This window comes from Pelobates fuscus, chromosome 5 (assembly GCF_036172605.1).
Source record: "Pelobates fuscus isolate aPelFus1 chromosome 5, aPelFus1.pri, whole genome shotgun sequence".
Lineage (NCBI taxonomy): Eukaryota > Metazoa > Chordata > Amphibia > Anura > Pelobatidae > Pelobates > Pelobates fuscus.
Genome location: NC_086321.1, coordinates 132247734 through 132265876, shown reverse-complemented (window position 1 = coordinate 132265876; position 18143 = coordinate 132247734). Strand labels below are relative to the sequence as shown.

The window sequence follows — 18143 nt, the reverse complement described above, 5'->3', positions numbered from 1 at the left end:
TTTTACCATTCATAATAGCATTCCATACCCTGACATAGCTGTGTAGGAGGTGTGGGGGGGAGGAGGTGGGAAGCAATATACTTAATTATTGCCTGTCACTGCAGCATAGTTGACATGAATATGGCTATTTAGCTATTGCCGGTGCAGTCACCTAGTTATACATACAAAGCAACAGACAGGTAGACTATTATCAAATCAGAGTAAATCAGTCTTTCCAGAGACCCCTTTTGACTCCTGCTAATATTTTGTTCCATACCTCAAGCCTGACTAGAGGAGGTGGCTGCGTTTTTTTTTTTCTCTTGCTTTGTTTATGCAAAACATTCGGTTATAGATTTACCCGGCACTAATTAATACACAAGCACTAACAGGTAGGGCAGACAGAGTCACAACAAGATGAAGGAATTGAGGACAAAGTGTCTAAATGGCAACTAGTAATGTACAATGTTTACAGGGATGTAAAGTGCAGAAAATAGAGAAGGTAGGGGGAATGAAAAATCAAGGAAGATCTAAACAAATATTTTACAAAATGGCCTCTGCTAGTATGTATTTTGTGTGTGCGTATACATGTACGCACACACTTGTGCTCAAAAGTTTGCATAGCCGTGGAGAATTTGTTTTCTTTCTAATGGGATTCATATTCAACTGTAGGCTGTAACAGGATGGCACAATCCTAAAACCAAACATGGCAACAAATAAAAAAAAATGACCTCTTTTCAAAAGTCTGCATACCCTTTGATCTTAATACTGTGTATTGCCCCCTTTACCATCAATGACAGTGTCCCGTCTTTTGTAAGAGTTGTCTATGAGCCCCCAATTCTTGCAGGTGGTATAACTGCCCATTAGTCTTGGCAAAATGCCTCCAGGTTATGCAAAGTTTTTGGTCGTCTTGCATGAACCGTACATTTGAGATCTCCCTAGAGTGGATCAATGATATTAAGGTCAGGAGACTGTGATGGCCACTCCAGAACCTTCACGTTTATCTGCTGTAACCACTGTAGGGTCAACTTGGCCTTGTGCTTAGGGTCATTGTCATGCTGGAAAGTCCAAGTGTGTCCCATGCACAGCCTTCATGCAGAAAAATGCAAATTGTCTGCCAGTATTTTCTGATAACATGCTGCATACATTTCAAAAGATTCCCTGTGCCCTTAGAGCTCACCTCCCTGCCTCCCTCAAAACATTAGTGAGTCACCACCACGATTAACAGTGGGGATGGTATTATTTTCACTATAGACCTTGTTGACCCCTCTCCAAACAGTGCTCAAAGTTGTATCCCTAAAGCTCTATTTTGGTCCCGTCACTCCAAATTACAGTGTGCCAGAAACTGAGAGGTGTTGTTGGGCATATTGTAACCGGTCTTTTTTATGGCATTGGCACAGTAAAGGCTTCTTTCTGGCAGCTTGACCATGCAGCTCATTTTTGTTCAAGTATCGTCGTATTGTGCTCTTTGAAACAACCACACCGTCTTTTTCCAGAGCAGCCTGTATCTCTCCTGAGATTACCTGTAGGGTTGTGTTTTTTTTTTGTTTTTTTTTTGTAAATACGATTTTTATTTGTGGTAACAAGGTTGAGCAACGACCATGGGACTCGCAGGTCCCCATCAGCGTAACATGTATTGTAAATATGCACAACCTGTGCGGAGACAAGGTTAAGCAACATTGAGTAGTTGTCCGAGCTTGCAGGACCTCGGATTAATCTGATTCACAAAGTTCATGTAACATTTATAATTGCCACATATGCATTTAGCGTGTGCGCCCTTTGTCGGGGATGAGCAGCTTCAAGGCTCTCACTTCTATTAAAGCTTAATTTCTCCCATACCTCTTGTATCACTTGTGCAGGAGTAGATTTTAGCTAATGCAAGCATTCATACGGGCTCGCAGGCCCACAAAAGTGACGGACACGCAGGTCCCGAATATTGTAAGTTAACTTTTGTGAAGCTATTTCTCCTGGGTGATGAGTTTCGCTATTTATTTATGTAACTAACCGTTCCCCGTTATGATAGTATTGTTTGTCCTAGTGTTTCTGGTGCTTATGAGCATGGAACGCGTTAGTACCTTGTGTTATGTGTGGGTATGCTTGAGGTTGGTGCCCTCAGTATTCGTACTCTACCCTGCAGTCTATCCTTTGTCCTCGCCCGGGGAAGTAACCTGGCTCGTCTATGGTGTCGTGCGTGGGTTTGTGTTATGTGGAGCCGGCTGGCTTCTTCAGTTGGTTGGGGTCTGTCTGCTTTTGGGTCACTGGGATGTATCTCATGTCGAGCTTGTCCCCGTTCCCTTTCCCTATGTTTGGTGTGTTTCCGATTGCTGCGCCTAAGTGTACGTTGCGTCTCGGGTTGGAATTATTTGCGGTTGGGCATACATTGCTGTCCAATGTGTGAAGTAAGCTTCCTTTTAGGGTTGAATCGGATCAGATTTACTAAGCCAATTTTGTTTTGGTTTTGCTTGTCTTTGTAAGAGTGTTTTTATTTTTTATTTTTTTTATTTCCTAGTGTGTGTTACACAAGTCTGTTATTTATGGTTTGCCTGTGGTTGTCTGACTGTGCCTCTGCCCTCTCTCCTTCTCCGTATGGATGGTGTCTTGGTGTGTAGACCTCCTTGTCTATGTTTGCTCGGTTTGTTTCTGTGTGTAGGTGTTTTTTATGTGTCCTGGTTATATAACCCGTTTCACAGATCTCGGTACCTCGCAGCCGCCCCGCACACCTGTTATGATGACATTGTCAGGGGGGGGGAGGAGGGCGAGGTACGTTGTAGCACCTCTGGGTCCCCTCGGGTTTCAAGGGGTCACGTTGCGTCTTCCCTACGTTCTGTTTTGTGAAATATAAGTGTACCATGGTCTCCAGAGATCTGAGAGTTTCGCACTTCTCCCCATCAGTTCTGCGTATCTTGCCTCCGCTGTGTGGATCTCCTCGACTCCCTGTAGCCATTCTGCTTCGGTGGGCGGTTGCGTTTGCTTCCACCTGGCCGGTATTAGTGCCTTAGCCGCGTTGAGCAGGTGTCGTAATATCGATCTCTTATATTGGGATATTGTGCTTTCGGTGAAGTGTAGGAGCGCCGCATCTATGGTGAGTTCAGGTATGTCACCCAGGGTGTCGCTATTTCCTGTTTTATTTCTGCCCAGTATGGATCGGTGTGCAGTCCCACCAAATGTGGCGCAGCGTAGTAGGGTTTTCTTTTAATCCTGAACAATTTGCTTGGTATTAAGAGATTCCTGAATTTTCCACTTCCTAATAAGTGATTGAACTGGCATTTTCAAGGTTCCATTACCTTGTTACGCTGGTCTTTTGACATTTTTTTCTTTTGACAAACGCATGGACTATTTCTACACAGACATTAGTTGCAATTTAACCTCTTAAGGACTGAGACAATTGTACAAGTTGCGATCAAAACAAACAAAACCTTGAATTTGCCTTATGTCTGTTCAGGAGTAATTCACCTCTTTCAAATTCTGTGCACCCACACTTATCATACATCATTTTGTTCAGGAGAAACAGGGCTTTAATTTCACATCAAATATTTGTATATTAAACATAATTTAATATGAATAATATATAAGAAAATGCGAGAAAAAACATGTGTTTTTGTTCTGCATGGCATTTTAACTGAGTGTCACAATACTGTTAGCTGTTACTGCAATAAAGTAAACCTATTTGTATTCAGTGGTGTCTCACGGGTAAAACAGTACCACCAATGTACAGGTTTTATGGTGTTTTGGAAAGTTATAGGGTCAAATATAGCACATTACAGTTTTCAGTTTATACACTTTGAAATTTGCCAGACTGGCTATGTTGCCTTTGAGACCAAATGGTAGCCCAGGAATGAGAATTACCCCCATGATGGCATACCCTTTGCAATAGTAGACAACACAAGGTATGACAAATAAGGTATGTCCAGTCTTTTCTAGTAGCCACTTAGTCTAGTCACAAACACTGGCCAAAGTTAGTGTTCATATTTGTTTGTGTGTGAAAAATGCAAAAAACTAAATTTGAAAGCTAATTTTGGCCCGTGTTTGTGACTAATGATGTATGTTATGTGTATATAAAAGTACTTAGATCATATATATGTGTGTGTGTGTGTGTGTGTGTGTGTGTGTGTAAAAGTCATAAAACTGTTTTTTTAAATAAATAGTGTGTGTATGTACATACATACAAAGGAGGTATCTTGGCACTCACCCTTTCTCCAAAAGAAGTTGATTTATGCCTGGGTGCAATCCCACGTTGTGGATATATAGAAAAATAAAGCAAGAGATGCACTTTTTTAGGTGAATAGAGAAGAATTTATTCCAATAAGTGATACATCAAAAAAAATGACCAACGTTTCGACCCGATCGGGTCTTCCTCAAAATCTTGATGTATCACTTATTGGAATAAATTTTTCTCAATTCACCTAAAAAGTCATGAGTGCATCTCTTGAGATAGATATAGAAAGATAGAGATCTCGCCCTCTCCCTCTCCCTCGCCCTCTCTCTTTCCCTCTCCCTCGCCCTCTCTCTTTCCCTCTCCCTCGTCCTCTCTCTTTCCCTCTCCCTCGTCCTCTCTCTTTCCCTCTCCCTCGTCCTCTCTCTTTCCCTCTCCCTCGTCCTCTCTCTTTCCCTCTCCCTCGTCCTCTCTCTTTCCCTCTCCCTCGCCCTCCCTCTTTCCCTCTCCCTCGCCCTCCCTCTTTCCCTCTCCCTCGCCCTCCCTCTTTCCCTCTCCCTCGCCCTCTCTCTTTCCCTCTCCCTTTCCCTCTCCCTTTCCCTCTCCCTTTCCCTCTCCCTTTCCCTCTCCCTTTCCCTCTCCCTTTCCCTCTCCCTTTCCCTCTCCCTTTCCCTCTCCCTTTCCCTCTCCCTTTCCCTCTCCCTCTCCCTCTCCCTCTCCCTCTCTCTTTCCCTCTCTCTTTCCCTCGCCCTCTCTCTTTCCCTCGCCCTCTCTCTTTCCCTCGCCCTCTCTCTTTCCCTCGCCCTCTCTCTTTCCCTCTCTTTCCCTTGCCCTCTCTCTTTCCCTTGCCCTCTCTCTTTCCCTCGCCCTCTCTCTTTCCCTCTCTCTCTCTCTCTTTCCCTCTCTCTCTCTCTCTTTCCCTCGCCCTCTCTCTCTCTCTTTCCCTCGCCCTCTTTCTCTCTTTCCCTCGCCCGCTCTCTCTCTCTCTCTTTCCCTCGCCCGCTCTCTCTCTCTCTTTCCCTCGCCCGCTCTCTCTCTCTCTTTCCCTCGCCCGCTCTCTCTCTCTCTTTCCCTCGCCCGCTCTCTCTCTCTCTTTCCCTCGCCCGCTCTCTCTCTCTCTTTCCCTCGCCCTCTTTCTCTCTCTTTCCCTCGCCCGCTCTCTCTCTCTCTTTCCCTCGCCCGCTCTCTCTCTCTCTTTCCCTCGCCCGCTCTCTCTCTCTCTTTCCCTCGCCCGCTCTCTCTCTCTTTCCCTCGCCCGCTCTCTCTCTCTCTCTTTCCCTCGCCCGCTCTCTCTCTCTCTCTTTCCCTCGCCCGCTCTCTCTCTCTCTCTTTCCCTCGCCCGCTCTCTCTTTCCCCCGCTCTCTCTCTTTCCCTCGCCCGCTCTCTCTCTTTCCCTCGCCCGCTCTCTCTCTCTTTCCCTCGCCTGCTCTCTCTCTCTTTCCCTCGCCTGCTCTCTCTCTTTCCCTCGTCCGCTCTCTCTTTCCCTCGTCCGCTCTCTTTCCCTCGCCCGCTCTCTCTCTCTTTCCCTCGCCCGCTCTCTCTCTCTTTCCCTCGCCCGCTCTCTCTCTCTTTCCCTCGCCCGCTCTCTCTCTCTTTCCCTCGCCCGCTCTCTCTCTCTTTCCCTCGCCCGCTCTCTCTCTCTTTCCCTCGCCCGCTCTCTCTCTCTTTCCCTCGCCCGCTCTCTCTCTCTTTCCCTCGCCCGCTCTCTCTCTCTTTCCCTCGCCCGCTCTCTCTCTCTTTCCCTCGCCCGCTCTCTCTCTCTTTCCCTCGCCCGCTCTCTCTCTCTTTCCCTCGCCCGCTCTCTCTCTCTTTCCCTCGCCCGCTCTCTCTCTCTTTCCCTCGCCCGCTCTCTCTCTCTTTCCCTCGCCCGCTCTCTCTCTCTTTCCCTCGCCCGCTCTCTCTCTCTTTCCCTCGCCCGCTCTCTCTCTCTTTCCCTCGCCCGCTCTCTCTCTCTTTCCCTCGCCCGCTCTCTCTCTCTCTTTCCCTCGCCCGCTCTCTCTCTCTCTTTCCCTCGCCCGCTCTCTCTCTCTCTTTCCCTCGCCCGCTCTCTCTCTCTCTTTCCCTCGCCCGCTCTCTCTCTCTCTTTCCCTCGCCCGCTCTCTCTCTCTCTTTCCCTCGCCCGCTCTCTCTCTCTCTTTCCCTCGCCCGCTCTCTCTCTCTCTTTCCCTCGCCCGCTCTCTCTCTCTCTTTCCCTCGCCCGCTCTCTCTCTCTCTTTCCCTCGCCCGCTCTCTCTCTCTCTTTCCCTCGCCCGCTCTCTCTCTCTCTTTCCCTCGCCCGCTCTCTCTCTCTTTCCCTCGCCCGCTCTCTCTCTCTTTCCCTCGCCCGCTCTCTCTCTCTTTCCCTCGCCCGCTCTCTCTCTCTTTCCCTCGCCCGCTCTCTCTCTCTCCCTCGCCCGCTCTCTCTCTCTTTCCCTCGCCCGCTCTCTCTCTCTCTCTCTCTCCCTCGCCCGCTCTCTCTCTCTCTCCCTCGCCCGCTCTCTCTCTCTCTTTCTTTCCCTCGCCCGCTCTCTCTCTCTCTTTCTTTCCCTCGCCCGCTCTCTCTCTCTCTCTCTCTCTTTCCCTCGCCCGCTCTCTCTCTCTCTCTCTTTCCCTCGCCCGCTCTCTCTCTCTCTCTCTCTCTCTCTCTTTCCCCCGCTCTCTCTCTCTCTTTCCCTCGCCCGCTCTCTCTCTCTCTCTCTCTCTCTTTCCCTCGCCCGCTCTCTCTCTCTCTCTCTTTCCCTCGCCCGCTCTCTTTCCTTCTCTTTCCCTCGCCCGCTCTCTTTCCATCTCTCTTTCCCTCGCCCGCTCTCTTTCCATCTCTCTTTCCCTCGCCCGCTCTCTTTCCTTCTCTCTTTCCCTCGCCCTCTCTCTTTCCTTCTCTCTTTCCCTCGCCCTCGCATGAGGGGACAGCCTGAGAGGTCAGGCAGTCCCCCTGCAGGCCCTGCATCCAAGGGATGATTAAAGCTGTGTCTAAACAGACCCAGCACAACATCTCTGCAAGCAAAATACATCAAACAAATGCGCCAAAGCAGAGGGCAATATATTAAGTTGCAATTTAGAAAGGTAAAAAAAATCCAAATGCATGTAACTTTTGTTGGTCCAGTGTCCCTTTTCACTGGTTTTGGCATTCATCACGTGCATTTTGTATTTTGTAACTTTTTTTCCCCCCAGTGTGCTTTTAAAATCACTTCCTTCATGTTCTGGGAAGATTCAAAATCTGGTGTTGAGGAGATTGTCTTGGGGTTTTTGCTGATTAAGACGTGATTTGTTACATCTGTAAATATACTCCTGCACTACAGTTTTAAGTGGGTCATTTGAGGATGTGTGTTTTTGGTTAGTTTATGTATGTGTAATAGTAGGAGTAAAAGTATGCTCTTGAGTTACATATATGTATGATATTCAAAAACTTGGGAGGTTTTATTTATTTTTGTCCCTGTTAATTTTGTTCATTTTTAAAAAGTAAACTTTATATTATGAATTAGTAGGACAATAAATGTCATGATTTCTAGTGAATAAAGTAAATGAAGTAATGAGCAAGCTGTGGTTTGTGTGCTAGAGATTGCAAGGAAGGCAGCATTTTCTTCACTAGAAGCACACATTATTTATATCTTCCTGCTGTAATACAGTTGTGTTTTGGGATTGAAGCCAGCAGCCAATGGGAAGGAAACAAGTAGACATGTCTGGGAGGTACTCGTTAAGGAAGAAGCGGTGTTAACTCTTTCCTGAGTAGCATTTAGGATTTAATTGTTTTCAGGTCACAACTGTATGCACATGTTGTGCCTTTATTTCTTCCTGTGTTGTCCCAGGGTATGAATAAAACATGACTCGAATAAGCAGTTCCTCCCTTTCCCCCCTTGGCTCTGTTAAAATATTTAGTTTTGTGAATGAACATGAGCATGCCTTTCACCTAAATAAGAACTGACTTTCAGGAAAAGAGGAGCACTGTGGGTAATAGCATTGAGAGTGATGTTTACCTACTACCATCAACCTTGTTCCTCACAGTGACAAGCCATCTCACCCAGCAGAATATTATTTAAAGATGATGAGGAAACCGTTAATAAGTTGTCAGTTCTATGAACGCTTATATGAGCTGTTTAATTCTTAATACAATTTGACTGAGGCTTCTGCGACTGTGGACATGGTTTACTTTGTATCTTTATTCACATTTTCATCAAGATTTATTATTTTTTTTTCCCTCAGGGCCCAAGAGATGCATGGGAGAGGAGATTCCCACCATTACATATCTGACGTGAACAAGCAGGCGGATATGGACATAGGAGAGTCAAAGAGGCCCAGGCTAGACCTGCTGCAAGATCAGCTGATTCGACATTCACCACTTCTCAACCAGAACCAACATGGAGTCGGTGAAGATCTGAGCAAGGTAAACAGATCAAGATTTTAGAATTATTTTGAGTCCAGCATATCTTATGTTGGAACGCCAACCACTGCAAAAAGGACTTAACTGTGCCGTTGGCTCTTTTGAGTAACATAGTTGACTGATATCTGCCCGTATTAAACAGCCTCTGTCATTTATGAAATTATTTTATTAGTGCTCCATGAATTGGTCTGCGTTTCCATTTTTCTCTTTTCTTTACCGTGGATGGTACAAAGATATGTGGCCTGCTTTTCAGATTTTGGGGGATAAAAAGGATGAACTGAAAACCCATCAGCCTTCCTTTACAATTTTCATTTGACTGGGGGCCTTGGTCATCATTCCACTCTTTTTTTTTTTTTTTTTTTTTTTTTTTTTACTAATTGTCCTAAGAGGATCATCAAAATATTTCCTAAATAATGAGTGGCCTGTTTTTGGCTACAAATGAAACGCAAACCATCTCAATACATTCACACTGTTCTAATACTTTTCAAAAAAACGCTTGACTTTGTTTAGCAAAATAAGGGTCGGCTTCTTAACAATAAACCGATAATAGTAGGTGATCGCAGTAACGAGGAAGATTTTTCAGCAAAATAACAAAACCATATTAACTTCATCAAATTTAAAAGCCAAAAGGACTTAAATCAATGAAAACGACTTAATCAGCACCAGGAAAATTAGCAAACGGTTTTGCTCAAGAGCAGACAAACACCACAATTTCATCCCCTGGTTTGATAACTTTTGGAAATAACCTAACCAAACCCTTTTTTTTGTTTTTTTTAATTTAAATTTGTAATACAAGGTCCTGCTTGATAAAGTACAAATAAGTACAGTTGCCTTAGCATAATGTTGCAAACTTGATAACCCGTCAAAATGTACATGTACACAATAATCAAAATGCATGTTTTGGCCATGCTTAAAGGAAAACACACACATCGGTATCGATTTTGGAACAGGATAATGCTTCATGTACCGCATCACTACTGCTGTAGGTAACCTTCAACCTGTGATGTAGTCAAAAGGCCTGCGATACGGACACCTAATTTGTACTCTTTTGAACAGTTTTAATTTGTTGTTAATCTCGCATTAGGATTAATTTCAAAGACCTGGTTTTACATTGATAATGTTTTCTAAATTCTGTGAAATTATTGGTATAACATGTGTCAGTAATTTTTGGATTGTGATTGCATTTACAGCACTCGCACATTGCCAGCCAAAGTAAAAAAATTACAATGTTAATATTCAAATAGCGGAATTGGATTAATCGAAGGACCCAAACTTACCTGTCCACAAATTACTTTTCCTTTGTGTCGTCCCACGTTCTCTAGCTATCACATCTAATTTTTTTTTAATGTATTTCTTGCTATGCTTGAATAAAAGTTCAGCTACTCATAATGCCTAGCTGTACAGAATTGTATTTATTGCTCTCTGTGATTGTTCATGCCAAGCGTCGGATCAAGTGGTGTAAAGCACTTCGCTACTGGACTCTGGAGCAGTGGAAAGGTGTTCTGTGGAGTGTCGAATCACACTTCTCTGTTTGGCAGTGTAATGGGCGAGTCTGAGTCTGGGTCTGGCGAATGACGGGAGAACGTTGCCTGACTGCATTTTGCCTAGTGTAAAGTTTGGTGGGGGAGGGATACTAGTATTTGGCTGTTTTCGGGGGTTGGCTTGGCCCCTTTGTTCCAGAGAAGGCTACTCTTAATGCTTCAGCCTACTAAGACATATTGGACAATGCTATGCTTCTTACTGGATGGGAACAGTTTGAGGAAAATCCTTTTATATTCCAGCATCACTGTGCCCCAGTGTACAAAGCAAAGTCCATAAAGACATGGCTGGATGTGTTTGGTGTAGAAGAACATCATTGGCCCGAACAAAGCCCTGACCTCAACCCCATCAAACACTTTTGGAATGAACTGGAACAGATATTGTGAGCCAGGCCTTTTCCTGCAGCACCTACATTTAGCGTCTTCATGCTCTGCATGACGGCACTTAATGCTCCCGATAGGGATGCTTTGGTTCAATGCATCTCTATGAGGCGATGTTTATTGGCCCAGCGTGGCTTTTTGTTGCGCATGTGCTATAGTCTCTGCTTTTCTATGAGAGGAAAGCATTGGAAGATCACACACACATTTTCACACTCTCAAACTATTTTTCTTATCTGTCCACCCAACCTCCCTACCAGAGGTGCAGTGGGGCTGCTCTGATCATTTCTCAGGTCTACTTCTAGAGCACACAGTTTAGTGATTCGGGGGCCGGAGTGATGTTATAATCTGGCTCCCGGCATCACTGCAGGGCCCATCAGGCATGGAGATGATCGTCTCACTCACGCCTTAGCACTTAATTAACCGCCTGCCTCAGCCCTCCTTGAGCCGACTGCCTGCCTTTCTGCCTCAGCCGTCTCTGAACCGCCCCATTCTCAGGCAGCCGGTCACCTCGGGAGCCAAGCGGCTCAAAAATCCCCATTTGTCGAGCTCTGATTTAAATTGTGATGTCAAAAGTCCCTGTTCGTGTAATGGTCAGGTGTCCCAATACTTTTGTCCATATTGTGTGTGTTTTATTCTTTACCCTGTTCCACTAAAAGCTTAATTGCAACAATCTTATTTAATGCAGTTTGAGAAACATAGAATGTGATGGCAGATAAGAACCATTCGGCCCATCTAGTCTTCCCAATTTTCGAAATACTTTCATTAGTCCCTGGCCTCATCTTATAGCTAGGATTGACATTTATCATGTTAACCCAGATATTGGATTAACGCTAAAGGAGCTGTTATTACTGGCATATGATTATTTTTTAAATTATTTTTTGTGGGATTATTTTTTATTTATTTTTTACATATTGCTTCCTACTAGCAAAATATTTTTTTTGTTTAAATCTATTTTGCTAGTTTTAACTCTGATAGGTTCTTACATTTAGGTTGACCTCCAGATATTTTATGGTCCTGTAGAGCAGAAACCATAAATCAATACTGTAAGTCTTTGTTACTTGGACACATGATTTCCTGTTTCCCCCAATTGGAATCTTGCAGGTCAAACTCCCAGACTCTTGGTTGGCTGGGGGAATGTATTCACACCTGAAGAATAGCTAACTGCTCAATTCATGAGTGTAGGACGTTGAGAGAGAGCGAGGGGAGCCTGCATATTTATGTGTAATGATATTTTGATGGTCTTCTCCGCCAGTGACATTGGGAATATCTCAATCTCCACCTGAATACGCATGGGGAGCAGTGAAGTAGTATAACAAAATAAAAGCATTATTATTTTGTATGCATGTTTTCTCGTGTTACATACAATTAATATTTTATATAGAAAATAAACAGAATCTATTGTAATCTCTCTATAAAGATGTATTTACTGGCCTGACCTATAACTCTTGTGCTTCACTTTATCTTGTTCAGAGAAACAAAAAATGAAACACTCAAGATATTTATAAAATCTCTCTCTCTCTCTCTCTCTCTCTCTCTCTCTCTCTCTCTCTCTCTCTCTCTCTCTCTCTCTCGTCAAGTTCACAATCTGTTTTTTAATTTGTATTTTAAAAAAAAAAAATATTTATTATTATTCTCTCTCACAAGCGTACTCCTATTCTCTAAGATAACTGCTCACTCCAATCCACACACCATGTGTTCCAACAGCTTTTGCCCAGCTTGGATTGCAAAGTAGGGCTGGTCTAAAGTATCTGTAATAGCATAGAGCAGCTGTGCGGTTACCTGATACAAACATCCAGATGAATGTATGAGATATACTATGCTTATCCTTTCTTATCTACCATCGGAGTATGACGAGATTTCCGGTGATGCACAATTTCTAGAAAACACATGGAAATGATTCTGGCGGCACAAAGAAAAACAAAGTGGCATTAAAGGCACCCAGACCACCTCATCTCATTGGAGTGGTCTGAGTCCACTTCCCCTGTTCCTCTTTTAGTGCTGCAATGTAAAGAGTTTTTACATTGCATGTCTAAGACTGCCTTTGGTGACTATCAGACAGCCATTAGAGGCGGTTCCTGGAGTTTCACGGAGGTTGACTCTGTGAAACAATGCTGGGCGTCGTCATGCTCTGCGTCAGATCCTCCAGCTTCAAGGAAAACACCATAGGTAAGCATTGAGGCAATGCTTACCTATGGGGAAGGCCTAAAGCATGCGTGGTATCTGGGGGAGGGGTTGCAGGGGCAGAAGAACATAGTTTTAGGAATAAAGCTTGAGCTCTGAGCTGATTAGCGGTCAAATGTCTAAATTTTCCTCACACTTCAGCGCAGATAGGAAGGAAGCCAGGAGGCAAAGGTGCCACGGTCCAGAGGACCGTCCTCATGGTTATATCATTGGAAAACAACTTAACCCCTGAAGGTGCGATGGCTCCTGCCCCATTAACTTAAATGAGCTTAAACTGTTATGGGATGGGAGTTTCCTTAAACAGGAAACTTATATTTTAGTCTTTATTGATTGTTAACCCAACTTGGTAATGCTTGGGGTCTTGCTACTTTGCCATACATCTAATTTGGATCTATTTTTGTTCCTTGCTGTATTTAAACCATTTTTCCTTGTTTAGTGGGTACTATGCGGCAAAATGGTTAAAAATCAATGTAAAATGTATTCTATGTAAATAATTGATCATATCAAATGCAAGTAAAATTACAGGTCTTTGTTTTTTTTCTTCTAGGAAGCACAGTGTATTAAAGTTTTTATTAATGAAATCCCACATAAGACTATCATTTTATTAAAAAAATTATAATAACGTATATAACCCCCCCCCCCCCCCCACACACACACACACTCTTTACCTTTACACAGCTATATCTTTTTTTTTTTTTGGGGGGGGGGGGGGGGGGGGTGTTGTTTCTTGTCAAGTGATGATACTGTATACAACTGGAAAACATACTTGTAGTATAGTGGTTCTTATTATTTTTATTTATTTATTTTTTATCTTGCAAGTGGCAAATTAGAAGCGAAGATCTTCTCTGAGAGAAGGTTATGCTAAAAATACTTTGACTTTTTTGTTATTTCACTCGATCCAGTAAGTTGTGCCAAAAATGCTTTCACATCTCTGACATTGCCTATGCAGAAGATAATTTAAATTGTATCTGCATATTTTTAACTTCAGTCTCTTAACCACATGTAGAATAACTAATTTTATTGTTGGTATTAGTAGTATGTGAATCAACATAATACATATTTTTTATATATATATATTATAATCTTTTACAACAATTGCTGTTAGAGTGCATTGCTAGGTTAAGTGAAGATGTAGACAAGGTGCACGGTATCCTTGAATAAAAATCTAATCTTTTTTTAAATTGTATATATTTTTTTTCCCCATTTACCAACATTACGCACAATGGGGGGAGGAGGGGGAGATATGTCAGTGTTGTGCTCTGCGAATTGTTAAAAGTGGAGCATCCAACACAATGGAAAACAATGGCATGAACAGGAGTATTCCATTGGTCAATCCACCTCTTTAAATCTTTGCAACATTTAGAATATGACACTTTAATAAATATTCCCCATTGTATATGCACTGGAACATGTTATCCCAGTCCTTGTAATCGAAAATACATGTAAATGAATATAAAAAAAAATGGATTATTTTTGTAGAGCTGGTGCATATAAATGTTCCTGAAGAACATTCCACAAGAAACCGGAGCTTATTTTTTTTTCTTTACTATTACTTTAACAAGCTAAGTGTTCAGGAAACCTTCTTAGTTGGCTCCTGCTTGCTAAATAGCATTGCTTTATGATTCATTGATTTATAGCAGGTTCACCTGTTTTCTAAGTAAGCATTCTTATCTGTAATCTCCACTTTCTTTGGAAGCTCTGGGAAATCACTGTAGGATGACACAGTCTCGCAAGATTTGTGTCCTGTGGTCTAATTGGAACACTTCCAGCATTGTCTTTGCTCACTGAATCTCAGCATAGATCTGTTATGGGAACATTAATCTGTTGCTGGGATTAACATTTCAGAGTTTCCAGAGGGTCAGGCCTCCCGTTATTCACAAAGCTGGCTGCAACTCATATTGACCTTGGCATGGATCCTAGTTGGATTGGAGGTAAAATGGCACTGGTTTAATCCTTAACTGAAGCCACACCATGGGGGCTGGGTAGGCTGTGTCTCTGACTGGAGCTGCAGCCATGAGTCACTGTGTTATTACATAGGAACAAAGTTTGTGATAAAACCAGACGATCAACAAAACCTGGAAATAAGGCCTGTCAGGCGGAAATGAAGCCACGTCTGTTATGTCATTCTTTGGGCAAGGTTATTAAAGGCAGGGAACAATGAATGTTGTTATTGGCAGCATGGTATATGCCATCTTCCAGGAAAGTAACCTCTCTGATCACGGATACCAAGGATCTGTCATAGCTTATTCTTTACTTAGTCACTACTTGGCATTCCTCATAATCCTGTTTATAGCCTTCACAGGCAATGATAAAAAAAAAAAAAAAAAAAAAAAATAATAATAATTATATATATATATATATATATATATAATATATATGTGTGTGTGTATAAAACATACATTTTTTTTCAAATGTATTTTTGGTGTAGTGGTATTGAAAATATTTTAATTTGACGCTATTAAATATTCTCCATTAAACTGAATACCAATATGAGGTTGTGTGTTGGAATGTTTCACCATCATATTTGTGTAGCAATTCAACAAAAACGAAACACACAGGATTACTTGCTAGAATTCAAAGCAATTATAATAATATAATAAGCCAATGATGCTTCTTATGACAAGCACTAACTACAGTGCACCGCAAATGAGGAAGAATACCCTCAAAATTGAGTCTGTATCGGAAAGATTTAATCAAATCTGCTGGAGGGGACATGCAGTTACCCCAAAAGTACTTTGATAAGATGGACTGTTTTGGAAGAGTGCAATGTCTCTTTAACCCCTTAAGGACACATGACATGTGTGACATGTCATGATTCCCTTTTATTCCAGAAGTTTGGTCCTTAAGGGGTTAAAAGAGAATTATGAAGATATATTATATATGATTTAAGGGGGCACTGTACCTTTTTCTGCAAATAATCCCTACAAATGACATGTCTGCTGACACTTGACCCAAGGGGTAAAGAAAGGTATACATTCTTCTGAACCTCCGACATAGTCATAGTGAGTTTATCTTTATGAAAAACTGACAAGTGACAGGGCAGCTTGAAAGTGAATCTATCATGACAGATTATCTTTGATTGGCGATGATTCCATTCCTGGCTCAATTAAGAGCTCACTGCTGTAGCTGGAAATGCAAGAACTTCAAGTGCTAGTATTTATTTTTTATTTGTGTTTTGCATGTATTTTTAATGCTTTATTTGATGCATTATTTATATAATGCATTAAAGGAGCACTATAGGGTCAGGAACCCAACCGGTATTCCTGACCGTATCATGTTAAAACCATCATCTAGCCCCCCTGACCCTCCCTTGCCTCCCTAAATATAGTAAAATCTTACTTGTATTCAAGTCTAAAGCTGCTGGCTCTGCCCCTTAAACTGCCTGTGTCTGCTGACATCATCAGAAGTGGTGGTCTGAGCCAATCACAATGCTTCCCCATAGGATTGGCTGAGACTGTCAAGGAGGCATATCAGAGGCAGGGCCAGCACAAGTACAACACAGCCCTTAGCCAATCAGCATCTCCTCATAGAGATTAATTGAATCAATGAATCTCTATGATGTAAGTTCAGTGTCTGCATGCAGAGGGTGGAGACACTGAATAGCAGTGCTGCTCACTCTGCAGCACTGCCGAGGGCAGCAGCTTTAGCAGCCATCTGAGGCGTGACCAGTGGAGTTATCACTAGGCTGTAATGTAAGCACTGTATTTTCTCTGAAAAGACAGTGTTTACAGCAAAAAGCCTGAAGGGAATGATTCTACTCACCAGAACAAATACAGTAAGCTGTAGTTGTACTGGTGACTATAGTGTCCCTTTAAATCGCCAGTCTGTGGTTGTCCATTTTAATGGATTTATTTTGTTTGGTACTGCGTACTAGTTGACCGTCCACTTTTTAAGTGGAGTATTGCACCTTTCCAGTGTATGAAGAAAAAAAAAAATTTCATTATTTAGAATGGAATTCCTCTAACAATTTTACCTAGATATTTTAGAAAATGTGCTAAGTGTGCACAGGATTTTTTAAACTTTTATTTTAAGCAGCACCTTAACAGATTCAAGTTCCTTGTTCTCCTGATCAAAGCTCTGCTGTTATCTGAATATTCCCCATATCAGTTATCACCTCTTTATGTTCCTTCTCAAAGAAACCAGCTTTTCACACACTCTTGTTCTCCCTCCTTTGGAATGTGCCTGTATTTGTGAGAAATGTCCTCTTGCTTGTCTCCAAAGACCAAGTTTATAGAATAGCCTATTTTAAAGAAATATTTTGGTTGTTTCATATGCCACAACCACTATTGATCTAAATGGTTTATTTTTATTATTTTTTTTAAATCTTGTCAGTCTATTACTACATTTCAGAGTGGAAATATACGTTGATGGGTTTTCTTGTTTCTCTCACCTGTCCGGAGTGCTTTGTACAGTACGTAAACGTTACTGTTTCTCAAACTTCTCAATCCAAATTAACATTAATATGGCATTGTTCTCAACCATTTTCTGGGAAGGATTTTCTTTTTTTTTTTTTTTTTTCTAAATGTGGGATCTTGTTGTGAAGATTCACTTCTAGCAAGTGATAAGTTGAGTGAAGTTATGCATGTTTGGATGATTAGACCCATAAGAGGTCGTATTTCGTATCCTCACAAAAGTTGTTTTAGGGCTCTGTCCCCATTCCTGTTAATTAGACCTTATTCACAGGGCATTGTCCTACTGAAAAGGGAAAAGGTGTGCACCACTCCAGGAACTCTTTGGCATACTCTTGGTGATCACATGCTTGTGATCTTTGCCAATCCATTGCTCAAAGCTCAAATATTACTTTCAGTGGTGGCTTGGAGGAACTCTGTAGAGAGCAATGGAAGCCAAGATAGACTATTTCAACAAGCTATGCCCTAAGCAATTTTATTCAGGAGAACTATTGTTTCTCCTTGAAGTCTCTGCTTCGCGAAAACGGCATTTACATTTGTCTAGTGCAGCTCTAGTAGGGCAGGCATCAGATACTGAGCCTTGCTGCAAAGAGTGTTTACTAGAGGTATGTCTGGGGTGAATTTGTGCTTTGGCACCCCTTTAACCCCTTAAGGACCAAACTTCTGGAATAAAAGGGAATCCTGACGTGTCACACATGTCATGTGTCCTTAAGGGGTTAAACACTCCAAGCACCCACACTGACTGGTATACTAATGTGCCTATTCTGTCTGTCCACCATCTATTCTCTTTTTCCACTGCCAAACCTCAGATTCTGTCTGTCTACCCATACCCCCTTTCTCTGTCTATCCCTCATCCTGTTTGTCCACCCTCAATTTTCAGTCTAACTCCCAACCCTCTCATTCTGTCTGTCCACCTCCCTATTTTCGGCCTGTCAATACCTTTTTTTTTAATTTAGTTTTTTTCCCCCGTGTTCTCCCACCATTTTGTCTATCCACTCTCATTCTATCTGTGTACCACCATGCTATGTCTGTCAACCCCCGCAGACTGTCTCTTCACCCCCTATTTTTAGTCTATCTACCCTCAGTCCAGACAGACTCCTGTTTGTGTTCCTGACTTTATAGTGTTCCTTTAAGCAACCATGTATTCC

General features: G+C 42.5%; 1 protein-coding gene across 10 annotated transcripts in view; it reads left to right on the top strand.

The window, feature by feature from the left end:
* Positions 1 to 18143, top strand: part of NCOR2 (nuclear receptor corepressor 2) — a 360458-nt gene that overhangs the window by 148903 nt on the left and 193412 nt on the right. For all 10 annotated transcript variants that reach the window (XM_063454320.1, XM_063454317.1, XM_063454326.1 and 7 more), the window contains exon 4: positions 8309 to 8489. In XM_063454320.1, the coding sequence (XP_063310390.1) occupies positions 8309 to 8489 (181 nt within the window). The remainder of the gene's footprint in view (positions 1 to 8308; positions 8490 to 18143) is intronic.